Source organism: Carcharhinus amblyrhynchos, chromosome 7, assembly GCF_965287045.1.
Source record: "Carcharhinus amblyrhynchos chromosome 7, sCarAmb.v2.hapA, whole genome shotgun sequence".
In the NCBI taxonomy this organism is placed as follows: domain Eukaryota; kingdom Metazoa; phylum Chordata; class Chondrichthyes; order Carcharhiniformes; family Carcharhinidae; genus Carcharhinus; species Carcharhinus amblyrhynchos.
The window spans coordinates 53,031,840-53,050,392 of record NC_137330.1 but is presented as its reverse complement, the minus strand read 5'-3'; the positions used below and the strand labels follow the sequence as shown (position 1 = coordinate 53,050,392).

Sequence of the window (18,553 nt, the reverse complement as noted above, 5' to 3'; positions counted from 1 at the left end):
CTGAACACTGATTATGTTCCCTAACTGTGAGACACAGTGAGAATGCCCACGTCCCAGCGATGGCTGGCAGCAACCTACAATACACCAATGTATCGACCATCAGTCAATCAAGTACATCCTATTCATCACTAAATTTTAGTGCCAACCATTGATTACGATGTGGGGAGAGACCAATCTTATGGGCTTCATGACAAATTTAGCAATAAATACTGGAATCAGTGACACACACAGTGGTTGTTTCATACTTAATGTAAACTGATTTTAGTGTCTTGATCTCTCCCCGATTTGTTTTGTTCATATTGACATTGGAAGACTAATTTTCCAATTTTGCACTCCTGGCAGGATGTCTTGCCCACTAGGAACACATAGCTACAATTCAATCATGCGTGTGTGGCCAACAAGATAATTTTCTTACGCTCTGGCTGCACGCCTCTTTGGTCGGCCACTTGCTGTTAGTTCATCATCAGCACCACTCTCTTCCAATAATCTCTGGACTATTGGCCTCAGCAACCCATGGGTATCTGTATTCTCTTCTTTTGGCACCATCAGATGTTTAGGTTTCCTTCCTCTCTTCTTCTGGATCTTCACTGGTTGAGGATCACCACCATTTTCCGAACTATTAGTAGCTGCTAACTGATTCTGCAGCACTGCTTTTGCATGCTTAGGTTTTCTTCCTCGTTTCTTCTGACTCTTCACTGGTTGAGGAGTTCCCATCTCACCAACACTTTCATTTTCAGCAATATCACAAATCCCCATTGATGGAATTTGTTGTATTATTCCTTCAACAGGCATTGCTTTTGCATTCTTAGGTTTTCTTCCACGTTTCTTTGGGATCTTGACTGGTTGAGGAGCTCCCAATTCACTACCACCACCATTCTCAGCAATATTACAATCCCCCATTGATAAAGGTTGAGGTACTACTACTTTAACAGACACTGCCTTTGCATCTTTAGGTTTTCTTGCTCGTTTCTTTGGGATCGTCAATGGTTCAGGAGTTTCCATCACATCACCACCACCATTTTCAATGTTACCATAACTGAGAATTTCCTTTGGAGGAGCAACCATTGCACTTTTAGGTTTTCTTCCTCGTTTCTTAGGGACATTCACAGGATCAGTTCTTGCTTCACTAGAACTACCATTCACAGGTGTGTTATGGAGGTCCACTGTTGGATTACTCATCAAGTTATTTTGCTCTTTTTTGCATCGCCCCCGTTTTTTGCCTGTATTTTGCTGCATAGGTAGTCTATCAGCGGCTAGACAAGACTCCATTCCACACTGATTCAGAGCTGCACTTTTCTCATCTGCAGCAGGATGTTTTAAATGATCAATCAGCTGATCTTTTACTACTTTTCTCAATTGTCCTTCTATCTCCCGAGTACTCTCCTGTGATACTGCCAGATGCTTGGGTGGGAGACTGGTACATATCAGAGTACTCCTACCCACAGTAGAATCACTCTCTGCAGATTTGTATCTCTCCTTTTTAACATCACCACTTTGCTGTAAAAGGGTTGTACCAATAGTTAGGTGGGTTTCATCTGCAGACACACCAGAAGCTATCACACCTGTGGTAAAAAGATCAGTTGTTAATTTTAAGCCAGGGACAAGTCGACCTTTGTCATTTTGTGGAGTTTTGTTACCAGTTGTTGCTTGTCCTGATGTTCTAATAGCAACCATTGGTTTAGCAACTGGCATGGATGCTTCAGATACAAATGAAGTACGCTTACTAGTATTGCTTACGAACATTAAATTCCCACAGTCTCTTTCTGTACCACCAGGCATACACGTGGCTTCTGTTTCCGAGTGCACACAGTTCTCGGCAGGGATACCCATGTGAAAATTAGTGGCTGTAGGTCCCAATCGATCGTTATTTGCTTGGGATGTAGTGTCCTTAGAAGTTTGAGCAGTTCCTACAGACACAACCTTTTTTTGCGCTTCTTCTGCATCAGCCTCACAGGCTTCCTGAAGATTTGGTTCCATAAATGTATTTTCCTCCTTGTACACTTCAGGCAGTTGAATAGCTCAGGCTCAGCAATTTCATTAAAATCTAGAAAACAAATCAGAAGATTTCAAATTCACTGCTGCAGTTCAGGACACATTTCACACAACATTGTCTTTAGCATATTCATGCTCACATTGCGAAGCCTAAATTCCAACTAAGCAGCATACAACAGAGGTTACTTGTGCATTGTATCTCTGAGCTTATGGTAGCAAACAACATACAATCACATATGGTTTGGGTGCTGGGCTACAATCACTGTTTTATACTCAATTTTGATGATTTTAGCAATGACAATAAGCTTCAATTCTAAATACCAAGACCTTAAGAACTTAAGAGAAGCTATTGAGCAGCTTGCCCTAATTTTTTCGACAGAAAAAACACATTAAAAAAGTACGCATTTGGCTGATAATACATCTTGGATGTTTCTTCATGACCTCACAGTAATCAGAGAAAGCCAAAGAACAATATACTGCAAGTGTATTGCAACTCACTAAAAATATTCTATAAGCTGTACTTCACAGCTGACACTTCCAAAGCCCCAGTGTCTCAGGAACAATCTTAAGTATAGTTCCATATTTTTCTAAAGAATTAAATTAGCACATGGTCATCATGCGGCAGCATGGTAGCACAGCGGTTAGCACTGCTGCTTCACAGCTCCAGGGACCTGGGTTCGATTCCCGGCTCGGATCACTGTCTGTGTGGACTTTGCACATTCTCCTCATGTTTGCGCGAGGTTCCTCCGGGTGCTCCGGTTTCCTCCCACAGTCCAAACATGTGTGGGTAAGGTTGATTGGCCATGCTAAAAAAATTGCCCCTTAGTGTCCTCAGGTGCGTATGTTGGAGGGATTGCAGGTAAAATATGTGGGGGTAGGACCTGGGTGGGATTATGGTCGGTGCAGACTCAATCAGCCGAATGGCCTCTTTCTGCACCATAGGGTTCTATGACTCTAGGTGCGAGGTGCTTCTGGTATTGCTCTGTATGACAAGGTCTAGCCACATGGTAGTCACCCAAACCAACCTCTATTTGTGTGGTGAGCGAAAATGGACAGTTTCTCAGTTGGATCTTGATATGTCACTTGCCCCTCATGGAAATGTATGTGCAGAAAAACACCTCTGAGCATAAGTCCATGCACACAACGTTCTCAAAGTCATTTGGCATAATGAATCACCACAGATCTTTCAAACAAGCATCAAAATGCAGCTTCGCTGATGGTGAGAAGAACCCTCACAGTCAGATCCTTCCTGCATACTTAGAAACTCACTCTCTCCATAAACCACCGTTTAGGTAGCTGGGTGGAAAACAGACCGTAATCAAACTCCTTCTGGAAATGTGCCACTGCAAAGCAGGAGAGAGATGCAGTTGCTCTCATCAAGGTTCATCCCGAGCAGCTCTGTAATGCAGGACTCAGTGCTCAATAGCTATTCCCAAGTGAGCACACTGAGATCAACATCAAGTGCTGCTGGGGGATCCATGTACTGAAAGATATTCCTTGGTCTGTCCAGGACTTGCTGGTCAACAACCAAATATTGCAGACTGGCATGTTCCAGCGTCCAGTACTACATGATGAGGGACACACAAAACTTGGGACAGCCTTTGCAAAGGCTCAATGGAGAAAGGGTCTCCCACCATTACACACTGAGGGATTGGAAACAATATAAAACCCCTTGGGCTGTGTGCAACAGAAAATGCTTAACATGAAGTGTAAATATACATTGTAAATATCACCTGCAATGCTGAGTATAGTGAGGTGCATACTGTACGTGTAACAGTTCACATTTAACACTTCATAATGTACTTTTACAAGCCTTATGCATAAAGTATATTTTAGGAAAAAATACAGATAAGCAATTAATTGTAACCTTAGCAACAACATCCCAAAATCGAATTTTAAAAACTGCATACAAATTGAGAAATGTAAAAAATATTAAAAATGGGTACCTGCTGATTACCTTAATATCTCTCCCCTCTGCCCCCTGCATTACTTCACCTGCTGTTAAAACCCTCTTCAACGCTCTGATTATCTCCAGACTTGACTATTCTGACACATTCCTAGCCAGCCTCTCTTCTTGCATCCTGGAGATCATTAAAACCTCTGCTACGAATATCCTAACTTGTAAAGTGCCATTCTCCTGTGTCCACTGCCTACGCTGACTACTAGCCCATCAACAGGTTGATTTCAAAATTCTTATCCTCCTATTCAAATACTCCCATGCCTCCACTCATCCCAACCATCAGGCAGCATTGTGGAGAACATGCCCCAGTCTACATCAATGGGGATGAAGCGGAAACGGTCGAGAGCATCAAGTTTCTATGTATCCAGATCACCAAAATCTTGTACTGATCCTTCCACACCATCGCTATAGTTAAGCAAGTCCACTAACATCTCTACTTTCTCAGGAGGCTTGGGAAATTCAGCTGCGATTCTCACCAATCTTTACAGATGCACTGCAGAAACAGATGTATCACAGCTTGATATGGCTCCTGCTTTGACCAAGAATCACAAAATCCCTACTGTGCAGAAGGAGACCATTTGGCCCATTAATTCTGCACCGACAACAATTCCTCTCAGGCTCTATCTCTGTAACCCCACATACTTACCCTGCTAATTCCCCTAACAGTAAAGGGCAATTTAGCATGGCCAATCCACCTAGCTCACTTATCTTTGAACTGCAGGAGGAAACCTGCAGACATGGGGAGAATGTGCTAACTCCAATCAGACAAGATGAGACGTCACATGACATCAAGTTTTAGTCCAACAGATTTATTTGCAATCACAAACTTTCGGAGCACTGTTCCTTCGTCAGTTGAAGTCAGGTGAAGACGAAGGAGCAGTGCTCCAAAAGCTTGTGACTTCAAATAAGCCTGTTGGACTATAACTTGGTGTCGTGTAAGCTCTTACCTTGTTCACCCCAGTCCAATACTGGAATCTCCATACCATATCCACATAGACAGTCACCCAAGGCTGGAACTGAACACAGGTCCCTGGGTGCTATGAAGCAGCACTGTAAAACCATGCCACAAGAAACTACAAAGAGTTGTGAATGTAGCACAGTCTACTCCATCATACAAACCAGCGTCTCATCCATTGACTCGGAAATGCAGCCAGCATAATCAAGGACATTACGCATGCTGGACATATTATTTTCCATTGGAAAAAAATACAAAAGTCTGAAGGCACATACAGCTTCTTCCCTGCTGCCATCAGATTTCTGAATGAACCTACCTGATATTAAGTTGATCTTTCTCTATACCCTAACTATGACTGTAACACTACATTCTGCACTCTCTCCTTTTCTTCTTCCTCATATACTCTATGAACAGTATGTTTTGTCAGTATAGCACACAAGAAACAATACATGTGACAATAAATCAAATCAACTCAACTTCATTCAGTCCCGCATTTCACCAATTCTGGCTTCACGTTTATCCCCCACTGACAATCAAGCTTCCAGCCATTGTTGGACTGGAAACAGTTCAGGGAAAGTTCACTAGTCTGATTACTAGGATGATGAGGCTGTCTTACAAGGGCGAGTTGTGCAAGTTGGGCTGATACTCTTGCAGTTTAGAATAGTGATGATCTTACTGAAACATACACGATTCTAAGGGCTTGACAGGATTGATGTTGAAAGGATGTTCCCTCTTCTGGGGGAAATCTAGTAAAGAGGGGGGTACAGTTTCAAAATAAGGGATCTCCCATTTAAAGTGATTATGAGGACAGATTTTGTCTTTCAGAGGGTCATTAATCTTTGGAACTCACAGAAGGCGAGGCATTGATTGTATACCTGGCTGAGTTAGACAGACTTTTGACTTACAAGGACAGGGGGTGGTGTGGCAGGGAAAAAAAGTGGAGTTAAGGTCACAATCAGATCAGCTATGATTTTATCAAATGGCAGAACAGTCAATGCAGTACTTCTGATCCTATTTCTTCTGAGCTAGGCTCTAAATTCTGGAATTGTCACCATAACCAAAATGTTCCACCTCTCTCCTTTAAAACGCTCTTTAAAACTACGCGAAAGTTTTGACATTTTATCCCAATATCTCCTTCCTTAGCTTGATGCCAATTTGTCTGATCATCTTTGTGATGTATCTTTGGCATTTAACTATAATGACAACCGTTGTGATGGAGACGGTAAGTGATAGACCCAGTAGATGCAAATGACAATAAGCTACTTTCGTAAGGTGGAGGGGGGGGGTAATTAAGAGGGGGTGGGGATGGAGGGCAAGACAGGAGTGTTTTGTACACTATTCACTAACTCCATGTTGTACTTTCACGATTGAACAGGGGGTTAGGCTCCAGAGCTGGAAGATGTGAATTTGAGCAGCTGCCCGAGGTGTTTCACTGTAGAACAAATCAGAGTCCTTGGAAGAGAACATGGGGGAGAAATAACCACCTGGGTGAGAATGGCATCTGCAGCAGAGTGACAGCGGACAGAGGCAGATGATATAATCTGCTGGGAGCCAGGGCAGCCTGGCACTGCCGCCTACACCGAGCACTGAGCCTGCTCAGCCGGCAGAGGGACAGTCAGAGCCGCTGCCTGGGGCTTTCACCCAGGGAGGGAGAGACAGGCTGGGCCCATTACAACCGGCCTCGGCCTCAGATCAATTGTAAAGCTTCAGTACCTTGTCTCATCGCACCCCGCCCCCTCCCCCGCGTCCGCAGGCTCCTTCACTGAACGGATGAGGATGAAGCTCAGACCCGGGTACACGTGGAGCTCGAAGCCGCCGTTATTTTGTCTAATTTTCCAGCTTCTCCCTCGCCTTTCTCAGAGGCCATTCAACACCCCGGCTGCCAAACACCCAACGGGCCACCGTCCAGGGGCGACGCTTAGCAACTCCCCGCCCCCCGTCTGATTGACAGTCTGATTGGCCACTCACAGGCCGAGTCGCCGAACGTCATGATGAATACTAATTGAATGGGCGGGGCGACGGGGGCCGCCGAGACCGCGCTGTGCTGACGTCAAAGAAAAGCGACCGGGCGCTTAGCTGGATCCAATACGCCCCACCGCTGATGCCGATTTGAAGATGTTACTGCCATCTTTGATGCTGGCAAAGAAGAGGCCGTCCCATTGTCTGATTATAATGCTGGATACTGGCAGGAGAAACTGGGCAATGGTCTGTACCAACGTCTGCCAAATTACAAGGTCATATTTCAGGATTTCATGGGAGATTTGCTGGAATATCCAAAGAGGCTATTTTTTTCATCTGTGCATGCGGCCAATGGAATTGAAACCAGAATTCATCTGCCGTTAGGTCCATTAAACTTTTTGTTCGAAGTTTATTATTAATGCAAAAGGCGCAATTATAAAACGGAATAGTTTATTTGCAAAATCTGCTCGAACTTCAAGAGTCTATTTTTAATTGACACACACAAGCCAATTTATTATATAATTGAGATTTCCTTTCAGTGCTGTAGCTGCATGATTGTATAGTATCAGCTATCAAAATTGCCAACCCTTAAGGTCCAAAGACTGCTCTGGAGTTTTGTTCCAGCAATTAAATTTCGATCTTGTGGACACTGCTGTAATTCAGGTGAAAAACTCGAAAAGTGTTTTTCATTTTATTGAACACTTTTATTGATTAGTTGTAGAAATAGTGGAGATTAAAGAAAAGGCTGTTTGAGGCGAAGCATGAAGTCACATACTGAAGGCTCCAGCATTAGCAATCCTAAATTATTCTCAAAAGATCCTGTATTATTCTGTAAAGGCTGCAGCACTGCTGCCGCACAGTGCCAGGGATCCAGGTTCAATTCCAGCCTTGGGTGATTGTGTGGAGTTTGCATGTTCTCCCTGTGTTCTGCGCAGGTTTCTTCCAGTTTCCTCCCACACTCTAAAGATGTGCAGGTTAGGTGGATTGGCCATGATAATTTCCCCTTACTGTCCAAAAATGTGATGATTAGGTGGATTAGCATGGTAAACGCACAGAGTTACAGGGATGGGGTGGGAGACCGAGCCTGGATAAGATACTTTGTCAGAGTCAGTGCAGACTTGATGGACCAAATGGCCTCTTCTGCATTGGAGAGATTCGACGGACTCCACAAATGTTTACTCCAATCCCCTGACGGTCTCTGCTTAAATAACTAATGGAAGGTTTACATTCCCCAGTCTCAGCAGCTTATCCTATTCCGTCTTAAGTTCATATATATCCCTTCATTTTTGATCTATTAATCCCTGGAAACTAGTATTTCTCATTTTTAATACCAGGTAGCTGATCTTCCCTCTCTAATACCTCAGTGTCCTTCCTATAGTGGAGAATCCAAATGGCACATACTCCAACTGTAATCTTATTAATTCACCACTAATTCTCTACTTTTTCTCTGATTATATCACAGAAGCAACTTGGGATATTCTTCTATCTTGGACACAACATAAATGCAAACTTGCTTGATGTGAAATAAACACAGAATATAAAGTGATACGTTGAGTAAAATGCCATTGAACAAACTATATTCGAAAGCCAGGTCGAACAGTTTTGATTACAAAAGAAATCAGGCAACAAGATAGGTCTAATTATTGACCTCATAGTGAAAATGCCACCAGCCAGCAGCAATCATAATATGACAGAACTTACACTCAGTTTGAGGGAGAGAAGAGTGGGTCCAAAGCCAGGATTTTGAACTTAAATAAGGACAATCATGAAGGCAGCAAAGCAAAGCTAGCAAAGGTGAACTGGCAAATTAGGTAAAGAGGTAGATCAATAGAGAGTCTACATTAACAGACACTTAGAAGGTATATTTCAGAATACACAGAATAGATACATTCTAGTGAGAAAGAAAAATTCTAAGGGTAGGACCCACCATCTATGATTATCTAAAAGAGTTTATTAAACTTAAAAAAGCACATAATTGCACAAGGATTGATGGCAGAAAATTGGACAGAATATTAAAAAAAAGCAAAGAATGACTAAAAGACTAATTAGGGAAAGATAGGATGCAAGAGCAAGCTAGTTAGAAATACAAGTCAGATAGTGTTTCTATGGATATTTTTTAAAAAGAGTTTACTAAGCGAGCATTGGTGGTCCCATAGAAAATGAGTCTGGAGAATTAATAATGGAAAAGGAGATGGCAGATGAATGGAACAAATTGTTAAAAAATCATTTATGGGATGTGGGCATTACTGACTTGACCAGTCCTAGCTCCTGTTGAGAAGGTGGTTGTGAGCAGCCTTTTCAACCACTGCAGTCCCTGAGGTGTAGGTATACTTATTGTGCTATTATAGGAAGGGAGTTCCAAGATTTTGACCCAGTGACACTGAAGTAAAAGTGATATATTCCCAAGTCAGGATGTTGAGTGGCTTGGAGGGAACTTCCAGGTGATAGTGTTTTCAGGTGTCCGCCATTCTTATCCTTTTAGATGGTAGTGGTCATAGGTTTGAAAGGTTATGTCAAAAGAACCATGGTGAGTGCCTGCAGTGCACCGTGTACATGGTACACATGGTTGCCACTGTTTGTCAGTGGTAGAGGGAGTGGGAATGTGTATGTGGAAGGGATAGTAGTCATGTAGGCTGCTTTGTCCTGAACAGTATCAAGCTTCTTGAGTGTTGTTGGAGCTGCACTCATCCATTACACTCCCTACTTGTGCCTTGTAGATGATGGACAAACTTTGGGGAGTCAGGAGGTGAGTTATTTGCTACAGAATCCCTAGCTTTTGACCTGCTCAGGTAACCACAATATTTCCATGGCCTATTCAGTTTAGTTTCTGGTCACTGGTAACCCCAATATGTGGATAGTGGGGAATTCTGCAATGGTAGTGCCATTGAATGTCAGGGTGATGATTAGATCCTCTCGTTGGAGATGGTCATTGCCTGGCACTTGTGTGGTGTAAATGTTACTTGCCACTTGTCAGCTCAAGTCTAGATAATGTCTAAGTCTCGATACATTTAGACATGGACTTCTTCAGTATCTGAGTCATCACAAATGGTACCAAACATGGCGCAATCAGTAAACATCCCCACTTTTGATGTTATGATAGAACGGAGATCATTGATGAAGCAGCTGAAGATGGTTGGGCCAAGGACACTACCCTGAGGAACTCTTCAGTGATGTCTTGGAACTGAGATGATTGACCGCCAACCATCATCCTTTGTTCCAGGTATGACTCAAACCAGTTGAAGTTTCGCACTGTGCCTATTCTTCTTCACTCGTTTTGCCAGGGCTCTTTGATGCTGGTCAAATGCTGTCTTGATGTCAAGGGCAGTCACTCTCATCTTCGTCATTCAGTTCTTTTGTCCATGTTTGAACCAAGGCTGTAATGAGGTCAGGAGTGACCCAGACAGAACCCAAACTGAGCATCAGTGAGCTGGTTATTGCTGAGTAAATGCCGCTTGATAGTCGCTGCTTATGACCCCTTCTATCACTTTACTGATGATCGAGAATAGACTGATGGGGTGGTATTAGCTAGGTTGGATTTGCCCTGTTTCTTGTGTACAGAACATACTTGGCAATTACTGGGTAGATGCCAGTGTTGTAGCTGTACTGGAAGAGCTTGGCTAGGGGTGCAGCAAGTTCTGAAGCACAAGTCTTCAGTACTGTTGCCAGAAGATCATTAGCATCCATTTCTTTTGCAGTATGCAGTGCCTTCTGCCATTTCTTGATATCAAGTGGAGTGAATCGAATTAGCTGAAGACTGATGTCTGTGATGCTAGGGACCTATGGAGGAGACCGAGATGGATCATCCAGTCAGCCTTTCTGGCTGAAGACTGAAGTCAAATCTTCAGCCTTCTCTTTTGCACTGACAAAGTTGGCTCCTGTATCATGGAGGCTGGGGATATTTGTTGAGCCTCCTCTTCTAGTAAGTTGTTTACTTGTCCCCCATCATTCATTTGCATTCATCTTCACTACAGAGGATACAAGTGGCATACTAGAAATAGATGGAAATCAGGGATTGAGATGGAGGGAGAAACTCAAGAAAATTACAAACAGCAGGGAAGTGGTACTGAGTAAATTGTTGGGTCTGTGAGCTGACAAGTCCCTGGTTTCTGATGGACTTCATTCCAGGATCTTAAAAGTGGCAAGTCAGATAGTTGATGTGTTGGCTTCAATTTTCCAAAATTCCCTAGTTTTGTGGAAGGATCCTTTAGACTGAAAATTAGCAAATACAACACCATTATTCAAAAAGGGAAGGAGCTTGTTAGCTTAACAATCCACATAGGGAAAATGTTAAAGCTATTATTAAAGATATATTGACAGGGCACATAATATATTAAATTCAAGGCAATCAGGCAGAGTCAGTGTGGTTTTGTGAGAGGGAAATCATATTTAATTAATTTGAGTTTGTTCAAGAAGTAATGTACTATGAATAAAGGAACCAGTGGATACACTGTACTTAGATTTCTAGAAGGTGTCAGATAAGTGCCTCATAAAAGGTTAGTGCAGAAAATAAGAGCTCATAGTATGGGATAATATAATAGAATGGATAAAAGATTGGCTAGCTAACAGGAAACAGTAGACATAAATGAGGCATTTTCTGGATGGCAAGATGTAATGAGCGGTTTACCATAGGGATCATTGCTGGGACCTCAAATTTTTACAATTTACATAAATGTCTTGAACGAAGGGGCCAAAGATACTGTTGCTAAATTTGCTGGTGGCACAAAGAGGTAGGATAAGTTGTAAATAGGACATAAGGAGGCTGCAAATGGATATAGATAAGTGAGTGGGCAAAGATTTGGTAAATGGGAAAATGTGAAATTGTCCATTTTGGCAGGAAAAATTTTTTTAAAAAACATATCTGAATGTTGAGAGATTGCAAAGCTCCAAGATTGTCCCATTGGGAAGACAACATGGGTTCATGAAGGCAGGTTGTGTTTAATTAATGTGATGGAATTCTTTGAAAACATTACGTGCACGGACAATAGGGAACCTTATGGATATCTGGATTTCCAGAAGTCATCTGACAAGGTGTCACACCAAAGACTACTGCATAAGATAAAGGTGCAAGGTGTTATGGGTAATATATTAGCATGGATAGAGGATTGGTTAACTAACAGAAAATAATGGGGGTAAATGGGTATTTTTCTGGTTGGCGACCGTGACTAAAGATGTGCCTCAGGGATCAGTGTTGGGACCGCTATTGTTTACAATTTTCATTGATGATTTGCAGCTGGGGACCAAGTGTATTGTGTAAAAATTAACAGATGACACTAAGATGAGTAGCAGAGTGAAGTATGCAGAGGACACAAAGTCTGCAAAGGGATATAGATAGTCTGAGTGGGCAAGGGTCTGGCAGATGGAGTACAATGTTGGTAAATGCAAGGGCATCCACTTTGGTAGGAACAAAAACAAAATGGACTATTATTATTTAAATGGTAAAAAATTGTAGTATGCTGCTGTGCAGAGGGACCTGTGTGTCCTTGTGCATGAATCACAAAATGCTTGTTTGCAGGTGTAGCAGGTAATTAAGAAGGCAAATGGAATTTTGTCCTTCATTGCTAGAAATGGAGTTTAAAAACAGCGAGGTTATGTTGCAGCTGTATAGGGTGCTGAAGAGGCCACATCTGGAGTAGTGTATAGTTTTAGTCCTGGTATATACTGCTATATAAAAATATACTGTACTGGAGAGGGTACAGAGGAGATTCACTAGGTTGATTCCAGAGTTGAGAGAGTTGGCTTATGAGGAGAAACTGAGCAGACTGGGACTATATTCATTGGAATTCAGAAGAGTGAAGGATGATCTTATAGAACTATACAAGATTATGAAGGGAATAGATAAGATAGAAGCCAGGAGGTTGTTTCCACTGGCGGGTGAAACTAGAACTAAGGGGCATCAGATTTAAGACTGAGTTGAGGAAGAACTTCTTCACCCAAATGGTTGTGAATTTGTAGAATTCCCTGCCCAGTGAAGCAGTTGAAGTTACTTCATTGAATGTTTTTAAGGCCAGAATAGATAAATTTTTGAACAGTAAAGGAATTAAGGGTTATGGTGAGCGGGCAGGTAAGTTGAGCTGAGTCCACAAAAAGATCAGCCATCATTCTATTGAATGGCAGAACAGGCTCGAGGGACCAGATGGCCTAATTCTGCTCCTAGTTCTTATGTTTGAGGATTCTGGAGTGTCCTAGTGTCTGACTCACAAAAGGTTAGTATGCAATGACAGCTAATAATTAGGAAACCTGTTTGTGAGGGAAACTGAATGCAAAATTAGAGGGGTTACATTTCAGTTACAGAGCATCAGCGAGACTACATCTGGAGTATTGTGTACAGTATTATTTATGGAAAATTTGTTGGAAGCAGTTTAGAGAAGGTTTATCAAATCAACACCTGGAAAAGCACAGTTGTCTTATGAGCAATATTTGACAAGCTAAGCTTGTAGCCACTGGAATTTATTTTGATTTGATTTATTGTCATACAGTGAAAAGTATTGTTTCTTGTGTGCTATACAAAGCATACCATTCATAGAGAAGGGAAGTAGAATGCAGAATGTAGCGTTACAACATAGCTAGAGTGTAGAGAAAGATCAGCTTAATACAAGGTAGGTCCATTCAAAAGTCTGAAGGCAGCAGGGAAGAATTTTTTTTGAGTCAGTTGGTACATGATCTCAGACTTTTATATCTTTTTCCCCAATGGAAGATGATGAAAGAGAGAATGTCTGGGGTCCTTAATTATGCTGCTGCTTTTCTGAGGCAGTGGGAAGTGTAGACAAGAGTTAATGGATTAACTCTTACATGATGGATTGGGCTTCATTCAGTTTGCAGTTTCTTGCACAAGCCATACCAAGCTGTGATACAACCAGAAAGAATACTTCCTGTGATTCATCTGTAAAAGTTGGTAAGAGATGATTTGATTGAAAAATAGAAGATCCCGAGGGGGCGTGACAGGGTGGGTATGGAAAAGATGTTTCCTCTTGTGGAAGAATATACAACTAGGCGGTCACTGTTTAAATATAAGGGGTCACTCATTAAAGATAGATGTGGCGATTTTATTTTCTAGATCTCAAAACTGTGGAACTCTCTTCCCTAAAGGATGGTGGAAGCAGAAACTTTGAATATTTTAAAGGCAAAGCTAGATCAATTCTTGTTGAGGAAAAAGTGAAAGAGCATCAGGGGAAGGTGGTAATGAGGGGTTGAGGTTACAATCAGATCAGCCATGATTTTATTGAAGTAGCAGAATAGGCCTAAGGGCCCCAAGTAGCCTACTCCCATTTAATTTGAAAAATCAATAAATAAGCCAGGTGAGTTTACGGACTCATATTTTACCCAAGGTTGTCACCTGAAAATAAAACTGCTGCTTATTTTCTGCAAATATTCCCATTAAGATTTAATAGATTTTTATATGAATGCAAGTATTTTAGTTAAATAACATAGGATTTTGATTTCTAAAGTAAGTCATTGCTAACAATTTAACGTCCCTTTGTGGAAATTACTCATTTCTGCTTTGTTGTAGAACTTTTGTTATATGCAGCAGCTCCAATTCAATACCTATTACTGTGGAGGCCAGATACATAGGCATATACTTTAGCTGATCTACAGGCAAAATTTACTGACCTGTACTTCAATTCTCCTTTATTGCACTTTGATTACCTTTTATGACCCAGTGTGGAAAATTAGATGATAAATATTCGAGTTATCTTGATATATTTAACATCCAAACACAGCAACTCAACTTTCTACTGATTGTCTGAAGTTGAAGCTGTGCTTGTGCCAACAGGCATGACAAAGGCATTCTGATCCCGCAACTGCAGATAGAGAGAAAGTTGGATATATAGGTACCGTTGGTAAGTTCAATACGGATAGCCTTGGTAGTTTCATAGAAACCCTATAGTACAGAAAGAGGCCATTCAGCCCATCAGGTCTGCACCAAAACGATCACACCCAGGCCCTACTCCCATATCCCTACATATTTACCCACTAATCCCTCTAACCAGGGCAAAGGGGGATAAAGGATAAAGGATAAAGGGGGGGCGGTTCAGAACGGAGTTGAGGAGGAACTTCTTCACTCAAAGGGTGGTGAATCTCTGGAATTCTCTGCCCGTTGAAGTGGTGGAGGCTGCCTCGCTAAATATTTTTAAGAAGCGGGTTGATGGGTTTTTGATAAGAGAGGGGATTAAGGGTTATGGGGAGAGGGCGGGAAAGTGGAACTGAGCCACGACAGATCAGCCATGATCTTATTGAATGGCGGGGCAGGCTCGAAGGGCCAGATGGCCTACTCCTGCTCCTATTTCTTATGTTCTTATGTTCTTAGGGCAATTTTAGCATGGCCAAATCAACCCAACTCACACATCTTTGGACTGTGGGAGGAAACCCACGCAGACACGAGGTGAACGTGCAAACTCCAAACAGACAGTGACCCAAGACAGGAATCGAACCCAGATCCCTGGAGCTGTGAAGCAGCAGCGCTAACCACTGAGCTACCGTGCCACCCAACGTTCACTCCAAAATCCAAATAACACTAATCGGTACAAGGTGTATTTGCATGAAAATTAACTGAGCCAAATTCTGCACCCTCCAGAAAGTTGGGATCATAGAATTTTGTGGGCAGCAAGACTGTAGCTGGCCTGGTTTGCCAGCACTGTCAGAGATGGTGGCCTGGAGTGGCACCATCCAACTCCCATGGCCAGCCCAAGGCAGAGATGGAGGTGGATACATTGAAGCGGCAGCCAGGATAAAAAAAGCATATGTCCATTCACAAAGACATCTGTCCATTCTGAAAATCAATGCTTTCCCCTCCCCCAGCCCCAACCCATTCAGGGTATTCACTAACAGAATTGATGAGCCTTATAACAACATTTTGGAAGTCTTCCATTATTTCCATCTGTTTTGTAACACCAGAACTGAACAGTACTTCAGATATAATTTAGCCAAGATTCTGTATCTGTTCAATATAAAGTCACTATTGCTTTTGATTTCTTTTAGGAAATAAACTCCAGTGCTTTGCTCGCATTTTTTATGGTTTTGCTGTGTTGTATTTTTATTGATCTGTGAAATCTGTATACCTAGAACTTTTTATGCCTCTACCACATTTAAACTCCCTGAGCCAGATTTTCACCATGGAGATAGAATTTTCCCCAATTTCATGATCCCAACTCCCTCTCAGCATTGCCCACCCACCAGTAGGATTTTCATCTGGCAGTGATGGTGGTCTGGAGTTGCGCCATCCACCTCCCATAGCAGGCCCAAGATAGAGATGGACCAATTGCAGAGGCAGCCAGAATAAAAGGCATATGTCCATTCACAAAGACATCCATCCAGTTCTGAAGATCAGTGTGGGGCTCACCTGCCCCATCAAGCTCACCTCTGAATCCATCACTGTATCAACTATAAACAGAGCTCATGATCCCTACAATAAAGTTCAGAAATCTTTGAAAAGCTCTGTAAATAAACCTTGCTTAGTATAATCTATTGTGTTAAAAAGACAAACTGAAATTCCCCTGAACTGCATAAACAAACCCTGAACAGAATCCATTGGAGCCTTTGAAGACAGCCCAAAGTTCATACATCAAAGCTTTGAAACAGAAGTGAAAGCAGTTAGGACATTTCACACTACCACTTTAGATTTCAAACTGGGCTATACTTCCAATTTTCTCAATGCAAAGTAACACTTTATCCATTTAATCTACCCTAATGCATCTGAAGTTATGATGTTACTGTATCTTTAAGAAATATCATGTTTTGTCAGCACCATGTTGGCTGTAGCTGGTGTGTCCTTTAACGTTACTGAAGCTATATAATTGATACCATGTTGATTTTAATCTGAACTAATGTAGTGTTGTGTGGTTTTAATGTTTCCCTGGGATTGCAGAGTAGAGCTTGATTTGGGATAATTGACATGTCAGGAAATATGCTTGGGTACAGTTATTTTTCTACAGGGCATTCCAATTTTTAGTTTTGGTTTCAGAAGCAGCTTGAAGTGGAGAGAAGCAATGCCTTTTTCCTCTTTGCAATTGGAGTTTTGCTGTTTAAGCGTTGCCATATTGGAAGTTGCAGAGACTGGGTTTACCTCTAAGGATGTGCTGTTGGAAGATGTATCCTTCTTTGCAAACAGCTGGCTTGGATTTCTGTCTGTAAATGTTATAAAGATGGAAATCCAACATCCTACAAGCATACTTGTTTTTGTGCTAATGCTGGAGAAGGGGATATGGCTGTAGGATATTGCTTTACATTAGAACAGCAGAAATAGCTAGCTGTTAGGAGTTATTCTGTCTCATGTTTAAGCCTTGTAATTGGTAAACATTATGCTGATTCTTTTTGTTATGTTTTAACTGTGTTCTTAAATAAATTGTTTGGTTATAGCTTCCTAGTGGGTCTTAATTTCCACTTTCACAATGCTATTCTTTGACATGTGGCAGTCTCATTATTTAATGGTCACTTACCATTTTCAAGCACTGCACTGTCATCAACCTTTAGTTAGAATAGATACAACTTAGGCTACAGCAGTTCAAAATGGCATGCAAAGTAATACCTTTGTGTTGGCTTTTAATTCTTTCCATCTCTAAAATCACTTCCACAAAAAGATGTTAAATTATTTGCTGAAGCCTGCCTGCAGCCAAACTTCAGAAGTTACAAAATGCCCACATTCACAATTGTGTCTGTGAACTCCCACCCTGCACCTTTTCAGGCACCAATAAAAATTACTAGCACAAGAAATAGGATTGGGAATCCCAACTATAGGCTTTGACCACTGTTCTTAAAGCTCTTCCATCACACTTCAGCCCTGCATCAGAACAGGAACTCCTAGGTTACCTTCTCATCATATCGAAATGCACCATTTCCCATATTGATATAAATTCACCACTTACATGCCCATTTTGCAATTCTATTACCATCTTGTATGTTGCAGCAGTCTTCAGTATTGATATACTCTGGTATAGCCCTCGGAAAGAAGAATTGGCCAGAATGAATATATTACATTCCCTTTAGTTTAATCAAAACCCAGAGGTGTGACTTCTGCACGGGAGGAGAATTATAGTCATGTGAAGTTTTGTCCAGTAACTAATCTTTACTAAAGATGTAGTGATAGTACCCTTAAATCACATTGGTGCGGAAATTGCTGGTGAAATAGAGTTTTTGCAGATGGTTAGCTTTTCTCTTTGGAGTAGGTCATTGTCCAGTATAATAAAGCCTCAACAAATCATGGTGAGGAAGTGATAACAGTGCCAGTTGTGAAACATCACAAGCTTCTGAACAATTTGTACTAGTGCACCATTCGGCTCAAAAAGAAAGCAGCTCATTGTTATTCTCCCCATGAATTGTGGAACTGCTGGATTTACATTATAAATGAACCTTTCTGGAAAAATTTAGGGTTTCTCTTTCACAATAAAGGGATCCTTTTTATACTAATATTTATGTTCCTGAAATGTCACTCAAGCTTTGCAACCTAGAAAGAATGCTAACAAATAATAAATTATTCCAAGAGATTTTAAAAAAAAGGTTTTTCTTTCAATTCAATTTTTATTCCCTTATGTGTCCAAGTTGACACAAATCCATCTTATTTCCTTCTTCTTTGATCTCTGTCCTAAAGTTTAGTAGCTAACTAAGGAAACAGACTGTTGGTCGTGTCATTCAGATATCCTGTTGACCTTGCAAAGTAATCAGCTTGCATTTCCAGCAGTCGTGGTGCAAAAATA

General features: G+C 41.5%; 1 protein-coding gene across 1 annotated transcript in view; it reads right to left on the bottom strand.

Moving 5' to 3' along the window:
- The window catches only part of gtf3c2 (general transcription factor IIIC, polypeptide 2, beta), a 97,766-nt gene extending 90,970 nt beyond the window's left edge, over window positions 1–6,796 (bottom strand). Inside the window, exons 1-2 of the mRNA XM_080192313.1 lie at window positions 6,621–6,796; window positions 416–2,044 (exon numbers count right to left, since the gene is read on the bottom strand). Coding sequence (XP_080048439.1) covers window positions 416–1,977 — 1,562 coding nt within the window. The 5' untranslated portion in view covers window positions 1,978–2,044; window positions 6,621–6,796. The remainder of the gene's footprint in view (window positions 1–415; window positions 2,045–6,620) is intronic.
- Window positions 6,797–18,553: the final 11,757 nt, after the last annotated feature.